Genomic DNA, 22414 nt, shown 5'->3' with positions numbered 1-22414 from the left:
TAAATGGAGTTACTGGGGAATGAACCCAGAACCTTGTGCATGCTAAGCATGCACTCTACCACTGAGCTATACTCACCCCCTGGACCATTCGTAAATCATTTCTTTAAAATAGCTGTACATACTATTCAAAAAGTTCAAAATCACAAAACTATGGAGATGGAGAACAGATTAGTGGCTGCCAGGGGACAGGGCTGGGAAAAGGATGCTATATAAAGGTCAGCCTCCCTGTGGTACCTGTATCTTGATTGAGTGGCAGTCACTCAAATCTATTCATGCATAAAACCACACACACACACACACAAATAAATGCATATACAAATGGTGAACAGTGAATAACGTCTGGAGCCTAGTTAACACTGACACATCAATGTCAATTTAATGCTGTACTACAGTTATGAGCTTCCCCATTGAGGAAGCTGAATGAAGTTTACACAAAGATGCACTATTGTTGCAACTTCCTGAGATTCTAAAATTACTTCAGAATAAGAAGTTTAAGAGATAGTTCTACAATTTCTACCACATGTAATTATTTCCTCATTTCCTCCACTTGTCTACGTGTCTCAGAGGCGTAAGGGTGCATGCTCTTTGAATTTAACAAGCTCTGAACGATTGCTGAATGAGTTTTATTTGGAAGATCTATTTAAGGAGTACGAGTTATAATCACCTAGCCATTAAAATTTAAAGTGATACTATGATTTAGAATACTTAATCAAAAAATTTATAATTATAATTTATAATGATACAAAATATCCTGATACAATGAGACATGGAATCCTCAGTATGAATACCAACACCAACAAGGGAGGTGGCTATTCTAAATCAACTACCTACCAGCCAGAGCTTGTTCTGACCTTGCTTACTTTGTGCACACTTTGACCTGATTGCTCTCAATCCCTACACAGACTTCATTCTGAATTCTGGCCATATATTACTTCGAATAGGCTTTCCATATTTCTGTTCTCACGTTTCTCATTCCTGGGGCAGTAAGGACATCTGTTGCTTTAATAAAGCTCAGTCTGCTAAATCACTTTCCACAATAAGGTGTTTGCACTTCCCCTTCTGTCTTCCCAGTTCAGCTTACCTTGGGTAGACCAATAGACTCCATCGCTCTTAACCACTGGACCGTGTTATCTGTGTGTCGAAAATGAAGGCCGGACTTCTAATGTGCGGATGGGTGGCAGTTAGTGGGGTGGGAGAGGGAAAGAAGCGAACACACAAAAAGTGAGTCAAAACAGTACTAACTTTTTTCATCAGTAGGATGCTTTCAATTGTATTTCTCCTAGAATACCGTTATTAAAGCTCACATAAATCCACCAGAGACATGATGAAGCAGACCAGACTATCTCAGTGACACTCCAACCATGTGGGATGGACCAGTTTCCAGAATTCACATGCTTGAGGTAATTCTGAGCTGGAATCTCAAAGACCATTTACCAGGACGTCTTACGATGTTTTATGGGACATGTGTGCACATGCATGAGCAGGTGTGCACACGGTGTCAAGACGGTGGCAACCATGGCTGAGAAGCCTAGTGACTTCAGGAAAAATAGGATTTTTAGAGGACTAAGTGCCATTTTGTGTGGTTTCTGGTTCTGACAAAACATTTTTTCTGACCATGAATATAGTATGATTTCTGTAAAAAGCCTAAAAAATGTAGAAAAACACAAAATGAAAACAAAAAACACTCCACGATTCAGAGCTAATTTTAGTGTTTATTCCTTCCACAATTTAATCCTCATTGCAGCCTTAGACAAGAAGTAAGCCTTCAGCAGAAATACTTTTTATAAGACCTTTATCTACCCATAGAATTAAAACAGGCTATGCTATCCCTGCCCTACAGGCCTCATCAGCCAGCCGCTATTTCCTGCACAGTCTGTAGATATAGTATCCTTGTCACTATCCCATGAAGTCTGAACCATTGAGAGCTTTAAAATGATCTTATATATTTAATTAGTTAAATGTGTACCACAATGCTACGTATTTCATTTTTCTTTTTAAATAAATGTCCAAAAAAGTAACTACAGCAAGCGTCATCACATAACTAGCATCCAGTGGTAGATCATCACATTCAGGAAGTCCAGCCCTTCCCATCTTCTGCGACCTTCTACAAACGAACGGCTGATGTAACAAAACGTATTTTTGTTGTTGTTAGAATAAAGTATAAGCAAACTAATATCTGACAAATATCTACACGTTTTTGATAGTGGCCACTATTTATTGAGATTGATCTGTGTGTGTCAAGCACTTTACATAAATTATCTCTGATTTTCAAAATATCCTGCAAGGTAATTACCATTCCCATTTTTTTTTTTTTAAAAGATGAGGGTAAACCTGGCCAAAAAGATGAAGTGATTTGCTTAAAGTCAAACAGCTGTTAAGGGGCTGAGCTAGGATTCAACACTAGGTCCCTCTGGATCTGAAAACATCCCCTGTGCTAACACTCCCCAGGGAAGAACACAGGACCCAGTGGTCATGGGATTATTCATCAGAGGGAAGAAATTAGCTAATTACTATGAGGTAACTAGAGGGTGGGGGAGAGGAGTGGAAATAGGAAGGACGGAAGGCGATGAAGAAAGAGAGAGTGCAGACAGTTAACAGCCGGGCTGTAGTGTCTGAGGGTAACTTGGCATCACAACTTCTGCAGAACACAATTTTCAGATGTGGACACTCTGTGACCATCAAGGGACAAAACAGAGGCAATCCCCAACCACATCAGGACAAAGAGGACCCTCGACACCACAAAGTAACTCAATGTCCCCTCTTCCAACCCAAGATGGGTGGGTTATTTCTTGACTGAAGACAATTTAGTTCCTATTCAATATTCTCACCTCCTGGATAAAAATTACCAAGCCACCAAAATGATCCTGCTTCATGACAATGCCCCAAAGATAACTGGTCCTTGCTTCCCTAAATCCTTATTAGAATCACTCAGTACAAGGTCAAATCTACACTCAATTCCTGTTTTCTCTTCCTCATAGCTCCATGGGTATGCACTTTTTCTCGGCACAATGAGTTTAAATAAATGCGATTTTGATTGCCCCCAGGTGGGTTTCTGGGGATCTTTTGGCTGGTCACCTTCAACAATCCAAATTGTGTAACAAAAAAAGCCCGTCCATTCAGTGGTTTCATTTAGCTAGGTAACCCCAGCAAAGTTATAAATCTCTTGGTTCCTCAACCACAAAATGGAAATTGTATACTTCTTTGAGTTGCAGAGATTAAATGGGGATATACATAGAGCACTTGGTTGCAAAGTGCACCAAATAAATCAATAAACATCAGCCATTATAATTATTATGCTGTAAGACTGGGCTTGAAACTTTTATTCACCTTTAAGTTCAGAAAAAAATGTTTAGTGCTTCATGCAAGAAGCACTGAAGAAAAGGGAAGTTATCTTGGTTGTTATTTCTATGGTAAGTGAATCGGCAGATTTCAAACTGTTTATCCGTTTTAAACACTTGAGGAATGCTGACTTCAGAATGCTTTGGTCCACATCTGCATATGTTCAGTGAGCGAATTACAGTCACAGCTCCAATCTACCAGGTTTACTTCAATTAGAACAAAATAGATCTTCTAAACAGGCTCAAAATAATCTTAGTCCATTATAACCATTTTTAGCTTATTTTTTTTTTTACCAGTCCTATACTAAATATTATTAATGTATTAGACTGGATGGTAGACCATAGTCATACTTAGCCGAAGGCTGTTACTGTCCATTTATCTAATTTCTTTCAAGTATTAGATTAGAAACTATATGCTGATTTTCTACTGCTGAGCTATTCCAGCACCAGCAAACAAGATTATTGTAGTTTAAATTGAATAGATGAGGTATTATGGAAGTCTTCTTTGGATGGTAAATTCTTACATATTAAGATAAAGCGTTTTAGAACTATGAGGTAGTTTAAAACCAATAATTATTTTAATTTGCTTGTCTTAAAGACGAGGAAAGTGAGGGCTCAAGTATTCAAGACACTGGAGTGGACCTAACTTGTTGAGCTCAGGGTTAAGACTAGCTTGTAGGATTCCCCGATTCCAAGCCCAAATACCCTGGTCAATTTACTGCTCCCAGAGCCTCAGAACAAACCTCATCTCTAACACTTACAGTGTGCTTCCCTCTGCCAAGCGCTATGCAGAGATGATCGCATTTGTTCCTCGCAGTACCTCTGTAAAGGGTGATACTCTTAACTACTTTCCCACTTCACCTCGGAAGAAACTGAAGCTCACAGAGGCAGTGAGTGCTGAAGCCAGAGAGTTCTGGTTCCACAGCTCATACTACTAACCACTATGTATATGCCTTCCCCATCTCAGGCTCACCCAAAAACTCATCAACTGTTCATTTTAAGTCTCCCACTGCCAATGCACTGTCTGGAACGATAGTGTTTTTGGTCTTTGAACTTCCTCAGGCTGAGTCCTCTACAAGGAATGCCCTTCCTTCTTCTCCTCTTTCTCCTGGTCATCCGAGTTGGCTTGGGAACATTCATCCTTCAAACCCCACCATGGAAACCTTCCAGGCTTCTTCACCACCCCACCCTCTTTAGAAAGGATCACACTCTTCTGGCTTGTCCCCCACTGTCCACCAGTCATCTTTTCACTGCTCTCTACCCACTTCCTGTCCCTTTCCAGGATTCCCTCTTCATTTTCTCTCTTGAATCCATTCTCTTCTTGTGTCTGCAGGCCACTGTCACCTGTCACCTGTCACCTGGACTAATTCCCTCTTTGCACTCTGCCTCCACCTTCATCCCCTTCCAACGTATTCTCCACACAGCGGCAGCGATCTTTCTAAAGCACAAACTGTACCACGATGCCTCTGTCAACAATCAACAGGTCCCCACCATAATTAGGTCCTCCCTGTGTGACTGAGTCATCTGTCTCTGCTCCCCCCAGTCACATTTCCCACCACTGTCCCTCACCAGAGCCTTTCAGCCACTCACCCTGGCCAAGCTCTTTTCTTCCTTGAGCCTCTCACAAATGAGCCCCTTCTCTCTGGACCATCCTCCCCTCTCCCCTCTGTTAACTCTGCACATAGATGAGTGTCTTCTCATTCTTCCAGCCTCAGAGTAAGCGCCTCCTCAGAGAAGCCCACTGCTATCTGTCAATCACACTGGCTTTAATTGTGTCCTTTATACACTCATCACAATTCCCAACTGTCTGCTTCACTCAGTCTGTCTCTTCAACTGTAAGTGCCGTGAAATCACGTCCACCCTGCTCCCCACTCTGCCTTTATTGCCCCGAACAGTGGCTGCTGGCACATGGTAGGTGCTGGTAAGCACTGTGTGGAGAAGTTAGTTCTACCCTGTCTGTATTTCTATCTTAGTACAACTTTATCTTCTTTCCTTATAACTTTATTAAAATTTATTATATTAATGTCTACCTGTTTATCAGCACAGCACTTTTCAAACCTTCGTACTATACAAGAGAAAAATCACCTGGGGCGATTATTAAGAGTGCAGCTTCCTGGGTCCCTGGCTAAGATCCTGCCTGACTCAGTAGTCTAGAGTGGGGCCCAAAAGTTCACAGTTTTACACTCATGATGTGGTCCCAGAGGAATTTTCAGCATCACATTTAGAGGAAGAGTTTCAGTCTCGAAGTACCTTGAATCAGTATCAAATAAAGCACAGAAGACAAGAAAGAGAGCCCTGTGACTCATTAGAAACTACTGTCTTTCATTCCTTCACCGACAGCTATTTCTCTAGCACCCACTGTGAAGCATTCACCAGGTATATGGCTGAGGAGACACGCACAGTTCTTGCCTTCCTGACAACACAGTCATCGCAGCATGCTGTGGTGTGTCCACGAGGGACACTGTCAGGTACCACAGCACACATGGCATAAGCACGCAGTGCAGCCCTGGAGCGGGAGGTGGAGATGGTCAGGGGAAGAGTGTGCATCATTGGAAGGCCTAACTCTCACACTGAGGGCATCTTCCTAACCCTACATCAATGAGGGACCAGGGCTGGGCAGAAGCTGGCAGACAAAGAGGAGCAGCACGGAAGCTCCCATCTGCCTAACTCAAAGCCATCAGCATCAACACTGAGGCCTTGAGATTTGGGCCAGAGCTCTCCCCTCGGGGACACACTGCCTAACAGGCGGGTCGCATTTCACGGCTGCAGCCCAGGCTAACCCTGCAGTACAAGCCAGGCTCACTGGACGCATGGTTTCCAGATGGTGAGCGTTCCATTGGGTTTCTGCATCTTTGCTGCAGTCCCGAGATCTAGTGCTCTCTGGGAAGGACCACGTGACGGGCTTTAGCCCGGGAGGAAACAAGAACTGGAAGCTAAGTCTCCTGTCCACTGTTATTTGCCTCCTTTCATTTCTGTAAGAGACGAAATGGCCTTAAAATAAAAATTTATGATTTACATGGCACATTGGTAAAAAATTCCCATTCTAGGACATGAGGAGGTGCTTTCAGGGATTTAATAAAAGAAAAGACAAAAGGAAAAAAAAAAAGGAAAGCCTCTTTTCTCCAGTGAATTAACAGAGGGGTGGTTCCCAGTTGTCCCGTGTCTTCTCCCATGTCACAGATGGCATCAGCCCCCCTCCACCTGCCACCTCCCTTCTTTCCAGCCCTCTCCCAGCAGCCTTTCCTTCGTGCACCCCAGCTGGGGCCTGATGGGATGGGGGACGGCAATACAGAACACTTCCCCCTCTCACCATGTTTTGCTCAGCGGTGTCATCATCTGCCTAGACTCTACGGTTATCTTATTTTGTAACAGGAGATTGGAAATCCTTCCCCCATCTCCATTCCAAAGAGAAGCAGCTATTTCTTCAAATAATAGGATCTCCGATGCCAGGAGGAAATTGTACCTGTTGAAATTGCCATGAGGGGTCCACAGCTGAACTGAAAAGAGACACCTATATTCAAGGTTTATCATGTGCCAGGAGGGGAAAGAATTAGCCCACCCTCTGCTCTGAGCTTCGTCTTCCCTGAAGGTCTGTCTTTCCGGTCTGATCCTCACTGTCCACAACATCAAAGCAAAATACCCACAATTCCTTTTTGAGGAGGGCTGGAGTCAACTACACTTTAGCCCTACCATCAAGTCTACACAGCTGTTAGTGCTCGCAGCCCTAGACTCACAACGACCATTACAGAAGCAATGAAAATAAAAGAAAAATCGTGCTCTAAAGTGTAGACAAAAGTCAATTTATTTTGTGACATAGGGACACAAGTAATTTTTTCTGTGCTCTTCTACACTTTTGAAATAAGTCTCAAAATTAAAAAACAATACAAAACAAAACAAATTTTGGCTTGCTAAGTCATTTGTGTCACTGAAGTTTTGCAAAAGGCTGAAACTCACTCCAGGGAGAAACCCCTAGAGTTAAGAAACACAGGACTTAATAAACTCAAACTTATTTTAACATATGCAAACACTTTTACTCATAACATTATTCAAGGCAGAAACTTTTGCTCAGTTACCTTTTAGACTAGATCATAAAAAGAGACTCATCAAAAAAGATGTCAATTCATTTGGTCTACTGTTAGCCTAAATAATTACTCAAACATTTGCTCTGAATTCAATACACATATTTTAAAGATAAATTTGTCTCAGTAACAATGGAACGGTAGTGTGACTCATGCAGCAAATGGAAAATTATTCCATTTTCAACTATACTTAACATTGTCCTTAAAATAACTTTTAAGGATACTTGAAAATGTGCAGATAAAAAATACTGATATAAAAAAACCAAATACAATATATTAAGAAAATAAAGAATCAAGTTTCAGAGAAGCTTTAAAATCCCTGGTCTGAAATGGACAAGAGATTAGATGTTCCAGGAGGCAACAGCACACATTTTAAAATTCCCTTTTGAAGACCCCCATAAGGAAGGGACTTTTTAGGCTGGTGTTTACCTTTTCCTCCTTCACTTTTTAATGGAAAATTTCAAACATGGAAAAGCAGACGAAATAGTGTAATGAACTCATTTGTACCCATCATCTAATCTCAGTGATTATGAGCTCATAATTGAGTCTTGAATCATCTGTCCACCCTCCTCTCAATTATTTAGAAGCAAATCATAGATGTATCACTTCCTCTGTAAATAAACATGTATTTGTAAAATATCATAATTTCTCAAATTAATACAAGATGGGTGTTTATTTTGGTTAGGTCTGCTCCCCCATATGCCTTCCCAAATTAGCCATGAAATAATTCTTGAAACTAGTTGCAAACAAGATTAGTCATATTTTGTTTTAAACACCAAATGGAAAGGAGTTCTTGACTACTTGGTGTTAGTACTTCTCTTTATTTTTCTTTTTTCTTTTTTTTAAATCACATTGGCCCTAACTCTTTAGGGCCACAAGTTCAAGCCCCAGTGGGTACTTTCTTCCTTGATGAGAACAAGCGGGTAATAAACTGTGCTGGTGGTGAAAAAAGGAAGGGGAGAGGGCCCCCACTTTTACATTTACTGGCACTAATAAAATAACCTCCATGAAGGAATAATGGGGATGGGGGCTGGGAAGCCCCACAAATCAGAGGTCTCTCAGCCTCAGCCCAGGAACAGAAAAATGCTTTGCTTTTAAAACTGCTGCTGCCTCAGGAATGATTATTAACAGGCTTCAAAGACCAAGGATACCCCCCACCCTACCCCCAACAAAGTTCTATAGAAACACTAGAAGAAAGGAAAGGACAGTAAATACTGAGCTTTCACTTTTAGTTGGAAGCCCAAACCAATTAGATCTCACTTACCTTATAACGTGTTTGTTCCACATCATAGATCTTTTTCTCCGATACCATTTTGGGTGCAAAGAACTTGGCTAACTTGGCAAGGTAAACTCCATTCCGGAGCCCTTCTTCCAGTTCAGTGGTTGGTGGCAGTTCCTCAACTAAGCAGACTTCCATCCACCTAAAGAAATGAAAAAAATCTTAAAGTGACTCCAGTTGGGTAACTTTCCATAAACGAGGAGCTGCGGTATCTCACTACCTGTGATGGAGGCATTAACAAAGGGAGCAGGACCCGAAACATCTTTAGGTGCCACAGATGGGAAGAGAGGACTTTCTGGGTGGGACAAGGATTCGGAACAGAGATGCACTGGGGGACTACAAGCCCAGAGGCACTGAACCCACCACCGTGCCAGAGCTCGTCAATTCACCTTTGTCTGAGTCTCTGTCAATTCTCTTTTGTGCCAAAGAGGAAAAAAGCCAGCCCATTTTTGTATGTGTGGAATTCATCTTGCTGACATTACAGAAAACACAGCTCCAAGTTTATGAGCCCTTAGTGGAGGACATTCTTGGAGGGGTTAGGCTGGGGGGAGAGCATGGTCCAGGGTGTGGTAAAATCTGCAGTTGCCTCACTCTGGAAATGACTACCAGGAAAGGTAGGAAGGCATGGGAAAGGGACATCAAAATTCAGAAAGCAGACACAGTCTTCGTTAAATAAGAGACATTCCTGTTTTCCAATACCAGGAACTTATTACAACATGCTTACCTTTTTGGGAAGTTATGTACTCGGTTCTGGAAAAGTATTTCAGAAAAAGATCAGATTAAATCTTCAGACATTGTGCCAGTATTGGGGAACGGAGAGTACCAAGTTCATTACCGGCTCAAGGACACACAGGGGGAGGGGAGCTAGGCCAGTTCACATTTCACGCGGGTGTGCTGAGACTGCCTGGGTTAAGAGGATACTGCTGTTCCTATCCATCTCGGGGAACTCTACCTACTCTACGCCCCAAGAGGCAGGAGTGCAAGCTCTCACCTCCGTGCCACTGACCCACCACCAGATCATCAGCATTAGTGTGCGCACCACTCCCATACAGCCACTCCCCTTGGAGGGTCACTGACGCGACCGCGGCTGATCCCGTCAACACCTGGCAGTCCGTGGAGTGCTGTTCTGCAGTGTTAACAACTGATCCTGATCCAAGCAGTGAACACTGTAACACACCTGACTTGCTTGTAGCTCTGGGTACCTTTTAGAAGCTCAAAGGGTCCCTAATCAGCAAGGACTATTTACTGACCACTTATTAGGCAAAATAAAACACAGAGTATATGAGAAAAACAAACATAAGCCCTGACTTCAAAGAGAATTAAATATAATTGAGAAGGCAATACCAGGGCAAGGAAAACCCAGAGGGCCACGTGAGGAAGGCTGTTGTGCCCAGTGCCATGTGTTAGTGTGTAGGAAGAAAAGGTTTGGGAAGAAAGGAGGGTCACAGGGTTATCGCTGGAGCAATGGGGAAAACAATGAGAAGGTGGTGGGGCCTGGATTTGGTCTAGAAAAAGGGAGTATTTGGACAGGCCAGGGGAACAGGACAGACCAAAGCCAGAAGGGAAATGTGGGCGACTCACAGGGGAAAGCCAGAGATGGCTTTGGGCCTTTGGGGTTCATGGGGAGAATGGGAACAAGGCCGAGATACACAGGGAAGTCAGGCTCCAGAGGACGAAGCCCAGGAGGAGACGTGATGGTACTTGTTGCCACAAGAAGCAGGGAGCTCTTGGCAGCTTCACAGCAGAGGAATGACAGGCTGACAGAGCTAAAGAGGGAAAATCAGTCTTGTGTGATGACTGCCCCAAAGACAAAGCACTCTGTCAGGCCTTTCCCGTCACAAGTTGCTGAGGGGCTAAGTTAGACAGGAACAGGTGGCAAGGGACGAAACCCAGAGACATTTCAAGAAAATGGTAACAAGACTGGGGGACAGCTTAGAAAGGGGGTGAGGAGGGGGTCAAAGAAAAGAGAACATCACCAGCCAGGGAGAGAGGCCCCATGTGGAGGGAGCCCTCGGCACCAGGACTCAGCCCCTCGCCCGTTTTGTGACCCCAGGCACGTCCCCCAGCCTCTCTGGGCCTCAGTTTTCTCTTCTGCTAAAGGCGCTGGAGGTGGGAAGGATGGGATTTAGGGTCCCTCCCTGCTTGAACATCTTAGGGGGACTGGGGAGACTGGGAGAACAAGGAACCATAAAACAAGATGATGAACATGGCTTTCACGTATCATACACAAGGCAAGTGAGGGTTACTTGGTTATACAAGCTTTGCTTCAAATGAACTCAAGTAAGAGTACCACAGGCTTCATACATTTCCAACAAGAAATTAATAACAACATTGTCTTTTGGTAAAAATCTGGTCAAGTTAAAAGCCACTGCACTAGACCAAGTCTCTAATCTAAACAAACTACCAATTACAGCATACATGAAATAATGTTAAAATACAACCTGTTTTCAAAAGGGAAAAAAGAAAAAAGCCACAATCTGTTTTCAAATACTTATCTTGCAAAAATTTAAGAAATTGTTTTTTGAATGACAATATGTAATTGCTTTATAATAATCCCATAATTGGGGGTAGATGTGTCAAGGATAGGGGAGAGAGAAACTGACAATTTGTCACAGAAGTGCAGGGAGATACACTGACATGTGGGACCAAGGAGCAGGAGGCTAAAATAAAAACAACTCGGAAGTGTGATATTTTATACTTGGGCTTTTTTTTTTTTAATGATAATCACATTAATTTTTGTCTGTATTAGAATATGTGTGCAGTTGGCTCAAAACACTAATTTTTACAAAAACTTAGGTTAACTATAGCCTACTTAAGAGGTAGTCACTGCTAATGCTTAAGCCATCATGAAGGGCTCGAAGACAAAGGCCACCTCTTCTTCCTTTCTATAATCTCTTTGTCCTGGAAATATGGTTCCAGATAGTGGGTATCCAACAGATTGTTATGACATTAAAGATTCTGACTGCTTAAGAAAGGTTTTCCAAGCATCACAGTTACATCACAAAATCTTTTAGAAAATGGCCAAAGACCTGTAAACGTACCATTTTTGCAACATCAGGCATCCATGGAGCTATGTCCTTTTCACTATCTTGAGAGTCAAAAGAAGACACTGCCATCATCAGTGCTGACAGTGTTTATTAAACACTATTTTGTTCTAGAACCTGGATTTAATACTTCATGTGGATTATAATTTAATCCTCAAAGTCAACCCAGAAGGAAAGGTGCTGTTAGGACCACCATTTGCAGATGCTAATCGGAGGCTCAGAACAGCCCAGGCCATACAGCTTCTAACGGAAAGACATCCAAAAGCTGCTCTAATTCCAACTTTTAACTCTCACGACTCACCAAACAGAAGAGCGCAGTCCCACAGCCTTGTGTAAAATAAAAGTGGTAACAGGATACCCCAGGCTCCTTCCAGAGTCAGAGTCAGGGCCGCAGGTGTGGAGATGCACACACTGTCACTCTTCAGTGTAAGGTCAGGGGAGAGCATATTCACCGTCAAAGTTGAGCAAATGCCCTGGGGTTACATTTATTCTTTTAGAACTCCCTGTCAGTCACCTACCTCACAACAGTAACTGATAAGCGGCCTGGGCGGTGCGTCTTGAGGGTGCTGTTGCAAGTGGGTGTGGGCTTTGGGAAGCTTTGAGCCCTTCCACATGGGGTCACCTCTTGGAGATCTCAGGCAAGCCCAGATAGGATCTCAAAGGGTCTCCTCATAGTACACTGCCTGGAAACTTATTATTAGTCAGTATATGATCAATACACATTGACTGAGAGCAAGACCATTCTTCTGGAACAGCCTGGCTCCTTAACACTGCCCTCATGGTATTAAAGCAATGTTAAGGAAGTAGGACTCTGAGATGCCAACTTTTAAACTAGAACACGGTCATCGTGTGGGCTGAATATCCTTTGGATCTCCTTTTCAAAAGCGTATGGGAAGAGAACTTGGAGCACGGGTACCAAATGGTTCGTCACAGGGTCTAGGAGAGCTGGAGGTGGCTGCTGGCCAGGGTCTGCATCTCCCAGCCCCACGGTATTAGTGTGGGGCAGAGTGGCTGGGCTGGGAGCACAGAACGTGAGAGGAAATGGTGTGCTTCACCCCGAGTCATGCTCCAGAAAAGCCTCCCAAGGCTGGGCCCCCAGTCTCACCTCCCCCGTCTGCTAGCTGGATATGAAGGCCCAAGGCCCACAACAACCTTGAAAGAGAAGAGGAAGAACTTACACCAGCCTGGGTCCTCTGTGTATCCCCTAATCCTCGCCTTCTGCTACTGAACCTTACATGAAGAAGAATTAAACTCCTACTGTCAACCTCAGTGGCCTATCTGTCATATAAGCCACTATGACCCAACCAAACCAATAGCATTCGCTGTGTGATTTTTATGGTCTGTTGGGGTCAAACTTCCTGTAACTATCACAACACAGAAGCAACTGGCCTGATGTTCAAGAAGTCTGGCTCTGCGATCACTAGCTGGATGCATCGGAGCAAGTCACTTAAAACTCTGAGCTGCATTTCAGTCCATGAGTCTAAAATTATAAATGGAATTCTATGTGACACTAATTATGCAATATGATTTTGTTTTGTTTAACAGCAGCTTTACTGAGAGACAATTCACACACCATACACTTACTCATTTAAGATGCACAAAGCAATGCTTTTTAGTATAGGCACAGGACTGTGAAACCACCACTTAATCAATTTTAGAATATTTTCATCACTCCAAAAAGAAACTCATTAACAGTCACTCCCCATTTACTCTCAAATTCCCAACCCTCTAAACTACTTTCTGTCTACAGATCTGCTTATTTAAGGACATCTCGTATAAATGGAATTATACAACATGTGACTGCCGGTGATAGCTTCCTTCACGTACCATGTTTCCAGGTTCATCTATTGTATAGAATGTATTAGTGCTTCATTCCTTTTTATTGCCAAATAATTTCTACTATATAGATATAGATCATATTTTATTTATCAGTATATGGACATTGGGTCTTTTCCAAAAAGGGGCTATTATGACTAATCCTGCTATAAACATTAGTGTCCAAGTTTTTGCATGGACATATGTTCTCATTTCTCTTGGGTATATACATAGGAATAGAATTGCTAGGTCATAAGGTAACTATGTTTAATCTTTTTAGGAATGTCCAGACTATTCTCCAAAGCAGCTGCAACATTTTACATTCCCCCCGGCCATGTGTGAGGATTCTAATCTCCCCACCTCCTTGCCAACACGCAGCTATCTTTTTGATTACAACCATCCTAGTAAACACAAAGTGGGATCTCATCTTGGTTGTGATTTTAATTTCTCTGATGGTTAATATTGAGTATTTTTTATGTGCTTATTGCCCATTTGCATTATCTTCTTTAGAGAAATGTCTTTGCAAATCCATCACCCATGTTTTAGTCACATTTTTGATAATTGAGTTATAAGAGTTCTTTATATATTTGGTATGCAAATCTTTTATCAGACACGATTTGAAAATATTTCCCCATTCAGTGGGTTGTCTTTTCACTTTCTTGATGCTCTTTTTGGAAGCACAAGAAATTTTGTGTTTTTTAATTTTTAATTTTGACAAAGTCCCATTTATCTGTTGCTTGTACTTTGGTGTCATATCTAAGAAACCGTTGCCTAACTGAAGGTCACAAGTATCTACCTATGTTTTCTTCTAAGAGCCTTAGAGTTTTAACTCTTACAGTTAGATCTTTTATCCATTTTGAGTTATTTTTTTTGTATATGGTTTGACATAAGGGTCCAAATTCATTCATTCTTTGGAATGTGGCTATCCAGTTGTCCAAGCACAATTTGTTGAAAAGACTGTACTTTACCCCATTAAATTGTCCTGGCACTCGTGTTGAAAAACAATTGACTATAAATATGAAAAATTATTTCTAGACTCTCAATTATACTCCAATGGTCCATACATCTAAGATTTATGTACAGACAGTACATCAAGTATGTACACATGAAATAAAGCTAGAATGACCTCCTATGTTATTGAAAGCCTGTCTTCAAATTTGACCTAAAACCCACCAGAAATGAAAACCAGAACTGGCCTGTGTCTCCTCCTGCTGCCCCTGGATTTACTGCTTCTTCCCCGTTCCTTTTATTGGTTATTCCCACTGAACCACAACGCCTATCATGAACATATCATCCCAAACCAAAGGTGAAGCTATTCCTTATGAGCATCTTCAAGGTCCTCAGAGCACTTCATTTTCCTTTCCAGGGTGGAGGACTCTTTCCTATGGGTATCACTGGCTTTCTCTTTTCTCTGCAGGGAAAACCTGGATCGTTTACCAGGCACAGAGAAACAAAATAGAGGTAAAAGGACTTTCCTTTCTACTGTTCAAGCAGATTCTTCAACTTTTTTTTTTTTTTTTTGAGTTGAGATGGTTTGTATAAGAAGCTCTGTGTGTAAATGTACAAGGTCTGATCCAAGTGAGACTGGGAGAAGAAGAGGAACGTTGGGGGAGGATGCTGGGAGAAGGATGAAGGAGAGAGAAAGGTGAAATTTCTCCAATTCTAGGTTAAAGCTAAGGAGAAAAATAAAATGTCATTTTGTCTTGCAAGAGACCAAAAAAAATTTTTTTAAACCACTTCATAAAAATCCCAAGACAAACGCTCCATTCTGTTGTGCTATTTTGTGCCTTGCAGAGCATGCGAAAGCTGTTTCGTCGAGGCATTTGCTATCTGAGTTGTTATTCAGGAAATCACCAGCTATAAATCCTGGTCTCTATCATACAGCACTGTATGGAATAAATGTCCCGAAAGGAGAACTGCTGGCCAAAAACCAGAAAGTGTGTTTTTTCTGCACAAACTCTGTTTTAATGCAGTGCCCTGATCCACAAACTCTCAAGTAGTACAAGTCAATTTCTCTCCCTTAATGTTTTGAAAATCAGCATAGGAAATATTTCATGAAAGACTGAAAACAAAGACCAGATATTTTCATGGGTAAAGTATAACTGGTTATCTTTTGTGCCAACAAGAAGTTAACATTGCAAGTTTGGACTAGATTAAGTTCTCAAGGTAAACCTTTTCATTTACTGGCAGCTGATGCAAAACTGTTACCACAATTCCATTAGCCTTATTAGCTCAAGGGACCAGAGATGCAGACAAACACATGCTGCACGACTGAGGCAGGCATCCATGGGCCCCCACCCCTCTCTCCTATAAAGCTTACTTGGTTCACTATGAGAAAATGATGTGGGGGGGAAAAAAAAGAAAAGAAAATGACATGAAATGTTAAATAATGCTAATTATTTTCTTTAGAACACAGACTTACTATGAAAAAATCAATGCATGACTCAAAGACCTAAGAGGAATGGAGAAGGCTTCTGAGGACGTCTTTCTCATTCTCCTCTTTAGGAGGGAGGTTATATAACAGAATCCATAGCGTTTGGCAAGGGTTCCATGAATACTGGCTCAGTGAGATGCTAATAGTGTCCCGGGAGGACAAGGGGGACACATGAATTTAGAAAATGTTGCATTCTATGATCTCTCTTAAGGATTCATAAGTTGCGTTTGCATCCTGACAGCTCAGAGAATTCCTGAGGCTGGGAATCAAGTTTACTTTCTTTTAACCCAGTGCCTCCCCAATTTTTTTGACCATGGAACTCCTTTTTCCAGAATACTTGGTAACATTCATATGATGAGATGAAAAGAAACTGAGAGAAGAAGTACAGTTTGGTGACTAAAATCATGGCATTTGGGGGGTCACACGTTCTGAGTTCAAATCCTATTTCTAGCACAATACCAGTGATTTCTCTGTAAAAAGAAGGTTTTTAACAGTATCTAACCTTGGAAGGCTATTGTAAGGAGTAAGTAAGAATAAAATGTTTAGCACTGTCCCCGGCACATAGTAAGAGTCCAGCAAACATTAACCACAATTGTTATTAGCATGTCCCCCCAAGTTTGAATCTGTCCTATTCCCTCACCAGATGTGTAACCTTGACAGATTAATTAATCCAATTAATATTTTTGAGCATCAAGTATTTTCCAGACCCATTTCCAAGCGGTGCATCAGGCAAAGCCCCTCAGTTTACTGGGCAATAAGTCTTAGATTCTCACCAGAATTAGGATGGCATTAGTTCAAAGTGGTTTTGAGGATTAAATGAAACAGCGCCAGCTTCCTAGCAGACAGCTGGCGCCCAGAGGTCACTCATATAGTTTCCTTCTCTTTAAACCAACCAATTTTTCAAAGAATATCTTGGGCAATTTATTTCCTAGAAAATAATACTTAATACATGATTGTTACCCTTCTTCCTCTCTGTTCCCTTAGACATAGGATAAGGAAAAAAGAATTAAGTGGAATGGCTTGAGGCATTGATGGATATAAGAAAGGCTGCAAACCTTGTAGCCCATTTGTAATAGGTGTGATTAACTTTTGAAAATCATTTTGAAATTTTGAAAAGAATTGTTAATTACTTCATACAATACAGTGTTACACAAATATATGCTTTATTCCTAATTCTTCCAAACTCCAGTCACCAGCCAGAAAGTTACCGTACTTCTGATTAGGTTTGGCCCAATTACTCATCTACCTAGGATGTATAATACTGATATTAGAACATGCCTGGAGAGAGAGCTGGTCTGGCATATACAAATGCACAAACACAAAAAAGACACATACATGTGCTAAACTTCCAAGATCGGCAGACATTTTATAAAGCTTATAAAATAAAACCTTTAAAACCCCAAACAGGTACTTATCTTTAATTTTACTGTGCATTAAGCAAAAGGCTGGTCCTAAGCTTCCACATTTGGTTGGGAGGGGAGAGACAGTGAGAGAGAGAGACAAACCTCAGTAGGTTCAGTGTCATGGCTTTTGGCTGATACCTTAGTTCAAGTGGTTCCAGTGTTAAATATTTAACAGTGTTTTAATAATACTTTGACAATTTTTTTTTATACACTGGAAAAAAACAAAAAGCTAAGTGTACTCAGGATAGCCAGCACCTAAGTGGGGATTACAGAAACATGTATGCTCTAAAAGAAATGTTTAAGCAGGAAAATATAGAGCTTGGAGCCTTTGGTGTCCAAGGACCCAGGGTGAGCATGAGGTTAAGTCACACCTCCCTGGGATCCTCCACTGCTCTGTGCCCTCTACTGGTGTCCAGTATATGGTAGGTTCTCAGCTATACAACCTTCTCCCAAATATGTATGAACAGTTATCAAGTATTGGTAAAAACTTTATGGAAAGAAACCTGATAATATAATAGTAAATAATTACTGCACACCTGTTAAGTTTAGGGCATGGAGTTTTATCAGCTTTTATTTATTCTTCCCATAAACCAATGAGTTATCACCTTTCTTTAAAAAATTGAGTCAGACATTAAGAAAGATGAAATATTTTGCCCAGGATCACATATAAGTGGAAAAACCAAAATTTGAACCCAAATTTCACCCTGAAAGCTGCACATTAACCGACACACTATACTACTTCTTGAAAGAATACATCAGGAAACTTAAAACACAGGCCAGAAATTTTACTCTGTGAATATAACTTAATAAATACAGCTACGGTCCATGACTTTTAGGCAATGCAAAAACTGTACACAGCTGAAGTATCTAACAAAAAGAATGTTCATCCATTGCATACAATGTTACACAGCCACTTATTTTCATAGAGTATTTTAAAAAATGGAAAAATACTGATGGTAAATGAACAGAAAAGGAGAAGATGCAAAATTACACAGTAAGATAACTTTATTTCTAAAGTTACATACATTTAAATAAATATATACAAACTGGAAACATATAGCAAAATATTAACAGTGGTTTTCCCCACTCATTGGCAAGGTTCTTCATCTTTTCCTGTAACAATTTTTATCATAAACATGTATTTTCAGTAATAGAAAATAATGAAATCCAGTATGTTTTAAAGTCCAGTGTATAAAAATCATGAGCTTGTCTGCCGATTACATCTAACACTTGAGCCAAAATGGAGTCTTGTGGCAGCAAACATTAAAAGAACACGAATAAGGATGGGGTGATGGGTGTAATACAGGGGGAAAGGTAGTTTGTCATGAGGGGTGGAAGCAGGAGAAGACAAAAAGACACTCTAAAACTTCTTTTTTAAGCCTACTGGTTGAGACATGTAACTAATTAAATTCCCTCTTAAGGAAAATGTTAAGTACATCTATTTTTTTCACGTATCTCTAACCATGTTAACAGCCTGGTTTTCAGGCTTGGAAAGTAAAGGAGGAATCACCATGAATGAAAACACAAAACAAATAAAACATTAACAAATCAAGAGTTCAGGCTGGATCATCTGTGCCGCTGATAGTAATATACAAATGCAGAGAGAGAAATTGAAGAAGAAATTGTTGAACAAAAAGGAACCAGAACTTAAAGATTTGAAAAATTCTCAACCTATCAATATTGCAAAAAATGAGAAACCACATTCTGCGGAGAACACATGGGGTGTAGCTGGACAATCACTACATGAAGAATGTGACGCATGGATTTCATCAGTCATCTTAGTAAAAGCCAGGAATAGAGATGGGGTTATACTAGCAGAGACACTGCCCATTTAGACTAAAGGGGACAGAGGCAGGGCAACAATGAAGGAAGGAGGTCAGATCCCTGGGACTCCAAGGTATGGGACAAGAGCTGTGTTATCTACCCTGAAGGTGATTCAGAGACTGAGGGCTGTCACTGCTACCCGAGGCCCAGACTAGTCTCCTCCTTGGTTTCAAAGGGCAATGCTGTTTCTTTCTGGGTTTTGGTGAGCTAGGCCACTGCCTCTGTGGGTCTGGAAGGCAGGGCCATCACCCCGGTGGGCCCAAGAGGCAGAGCACCAAGCAGATTATTCTGGAGCCTTAAAATCGAATGGAATTTGCCCTGCTAAGTCTTAGGACTTGCTTGGGATCCATCACTCCCTTTCTTCTTTGCAATACCTCCCTTTTAGAATGGGGATGTGTATTGTATGGCTGTCCCCACCTTATATCTTAGAAGCACAAAACTGGCCTAGTTTCAAAGGTTCACAGCTAGAGAGGAATTCTTGCCTCAGGATGAATCATATCTCAAGTTTCACCCACACCTGATTTAGATGATTTTTTGGTGAGATTGGGGACTTAGAGTTGATGCCAGAATGGGTTAAGATTTGAGGGCTTCTGGGACATAGATGAATGCATCTTGTATATGAGAAATACAGGAATTTGGGGGGTGGTCCAAGGGGCAGAGCATTATGGTCAAAATTGTGTCCCCTCCAAATTCATATATTGAAGTCCTAACCCCCAGTACATGAGAATGTGACGGTATTCAGAGGGGGATAAAAAGAGGTGATTAACTTTAAATGAGGCCATTTGGGTTGGCCCTAATCCAATGACTAGCGTATTTAGAAGAAGAGGAGATTAGGACACACACACACACCACACACACACACACACACACACACACACACACACACACACACACACACACACACACCAGGGCTGTGTATGCACAGGTGGAAACCCAGTGAGGACACAGCAAGAAGGCAGCCACTGACAAGTCAAGGAGAGAGGCTTCAAAAGCAACTAATCCCACAGACACCTTGATCTTGGAGCTCCAGCCTCCAGAACTATGAGAAAAGAACTTCTTGTTGTTGAAGCTACTCAGTCTGTGCTATTTTGTTACGGCAGTCCAAGTAAACAATATACTGGCTGAAACAGCAACTCCCTGCATCCTCTAAAACCTCTCACCCAATTTTCTTTCTCTTTATTGCATTGATTACTACCTGGCAGATTATATCATATTTATCAGTTTGACAGAGTCACCTACTTAGAATGTAAACTCTGTAAGGGCAAGGACCTTGTCTGTCATTTGAGAGGCATACAGCACAATGATTAAAAACACCCACTCTAAAGGCAGATGCTTGAGATTGCACCCAAGCTCTGCCACTTATGAGCCGTGTGCCTTGGGGAATTGACTGAACTTGTCTGTGTCTCCGCTTCCTAATCTGTATGTTGGGGACAGTCACAGTACTGCTATAGAGGGCTGCTGTGAACTGATGGAAGCAAAGCACAAAGAACGGTGCCTGGTACATAATAAGCACCTGTAGCGGGAGCCGTCGTAGCTTTCATGGCTCAGTGCTGTAATCCAGGACCACTCTGCCTAACTGCTAATTTAAGTCACTCTTCACATCTGTCCTTCAGTACTATCTGTCTGCCACACGCACTTCCATGGGGCAGCAACCAAGCCAGCACTTTGCTGTGTCAAACACACCTTCTCCTCTCGTCACAGTCGGTCTCATCCCCTTGGCCAATCCAAGCCGCCCCCACTGCCCCCAGTCGGTTAACACACACATCCGCTGTTGTTGCCTTACACAAGTTATAGGCTTGCATGGTACTTAGTAGCGGCTACACAGATATTTATACTTGTTCACAAGCCAGGTTTCCACTATATGTTATATTTCCATATGTCATATATTTATATACGTTAGGGGCTCCCACGACACTGATAATGCCAACCACAAATGATGACAGCTCAGCACTGAGCAGGTACTTGGCACCTTCATGAATGTATTCTCACATTAACCTGGTAAGATCAGTATTATTTCCCTCCAAGAAAGAAGGAAAGAGGCTCAGACACTTAGGAAACTTGCACATAGTTATACAGCTAGTAGGCTGAGATTCCAGTCCAGATTGTCACCTCCACAGCACACGTGCCTGTCACACCCCACTCTGCCCTGACAAATCATCTAAGAGGAAGGTGGTGAACAGGGCTTTAGCTCACTGCCCAGGAAGGTTCACCTCTTAAGCAGAAATTCACAGTGAAGCTGTCGCTAAACTAAAACAAACCAATTTGTATTTTCATAGACTGTTTTCCCAAAGCAAGCTGTCCCTATGTTTTCATACAGGATGACAGTAAACTCTCTCTTGGGACTGGCTGGAGAGGCTGCTGTCACTTTCAGAGGCGTCTGTGGGGTGGAGCTGTGCACTGGATGCTGGGTTCCCCAAAATCTGGCTTCAAATTTGGTTCTGCAATTTGTTAGGTCATGATTACCTTGGTGTGCAACCATCTCCCTGGATCACAGTTTCCCCTTTCAGAGAACTAGACACAACACCAGCTACCTCATGGAGAAGTCATGAGAACTAAAAGAGATGCCATCTGTGGAGTTACCCAGTAAAAAAGTACCCAGCATACAATAGGTGTTCAAGAAACAACTGTTGATAAAAAGGGAGAAACAGGAGGCAGGCAGGTGAACATCAGTTTAAAGAATGATGTCCCCAAGGAGCCACCAGATAGCACATGTTCTCCAAGGAGCATCTTCCCTACGCACCTGAGCAGCCTGGCACACTGAGCTGAACATGTAAGATGCAAAGTCCTCTGGGGCATACGACACCCACAGCAAAGCCAGTGGGCCAAAGTCCCTTGGGGAACTGAACTCAAAAACTGGACTCTGTCTACCTGGCTTCCTTGGAACTCGCAGCGGGGTGAGATGAGGCTGTAATGTTGTTCATAGGCAGTGCAAAGAAAGCACCTCACATTTTGCAAGATAAGCACAAGCTGGGAGCAGAGGAAAAGCAAAGAAGAAAGAACCAAAAGTACTGGGCCACAGTTTCCTAGTAAATCAACACTCATCTGAGGCTTCCGCACAAATTCTGGCCAAAGTAACAACTGAAGACTTGATGAAGCAGATTCTCCTTCCTGGGTTTGGCAGCCTTGTGCACATGATCTAACCACAAAATAATCACTGTTCTTGCACTTTTAGACATTTCTTTGCCCCAATGTAGGCAG

At 41.9% G+C, this 22414-nt stretch overlaps 1 protein-coding gene across 1 annotated transcript in view; it reads right to left on the bottom strand.

Annotated features, from left to right (window-relative positions):
- The window catches only part of IQGAP2 (IQ motif containing GTPase activating protein 2), a 264022-nt gene that overhangs the window by 121810 nt on the left and 119798 nt on the right, over nt 1–22414 (bottom strand). The window contains exons 3-4 of the mRNA XM_006186715.3: nt 8682–8838; nt 1082–1159 (exon numbers count right to left, since the gene is read on the bottom strand). Coding sequence (XP_006186777.2) covers nt 1082–1159; nt 8682–8838 — 235 coding nt within the window. The remainder of the gene's footprint in view (nt 1–1081; nt 1160–8681; nt 8839–22414) is intronic.

The sequence above is a fragment of the Camelus ferus genome, chromosome 3 (genome assembly GCF_009834535.1).
Source record: "Camelus ferus isolate YT-003-E chromosome 3, BCGSAC_Cfer_1.0, whole genome shotgun sequence".
In the NCBI taxonomy this organism is placed as follows: Eukaryota; Metazoa; Chordata; class Mammalia; order Artiodactyla; family Camelidae; genus Camelus; species Camelus ferus.
This window is presented reverse-complemented; position numbering and strand designations above follow the sequence as displayed.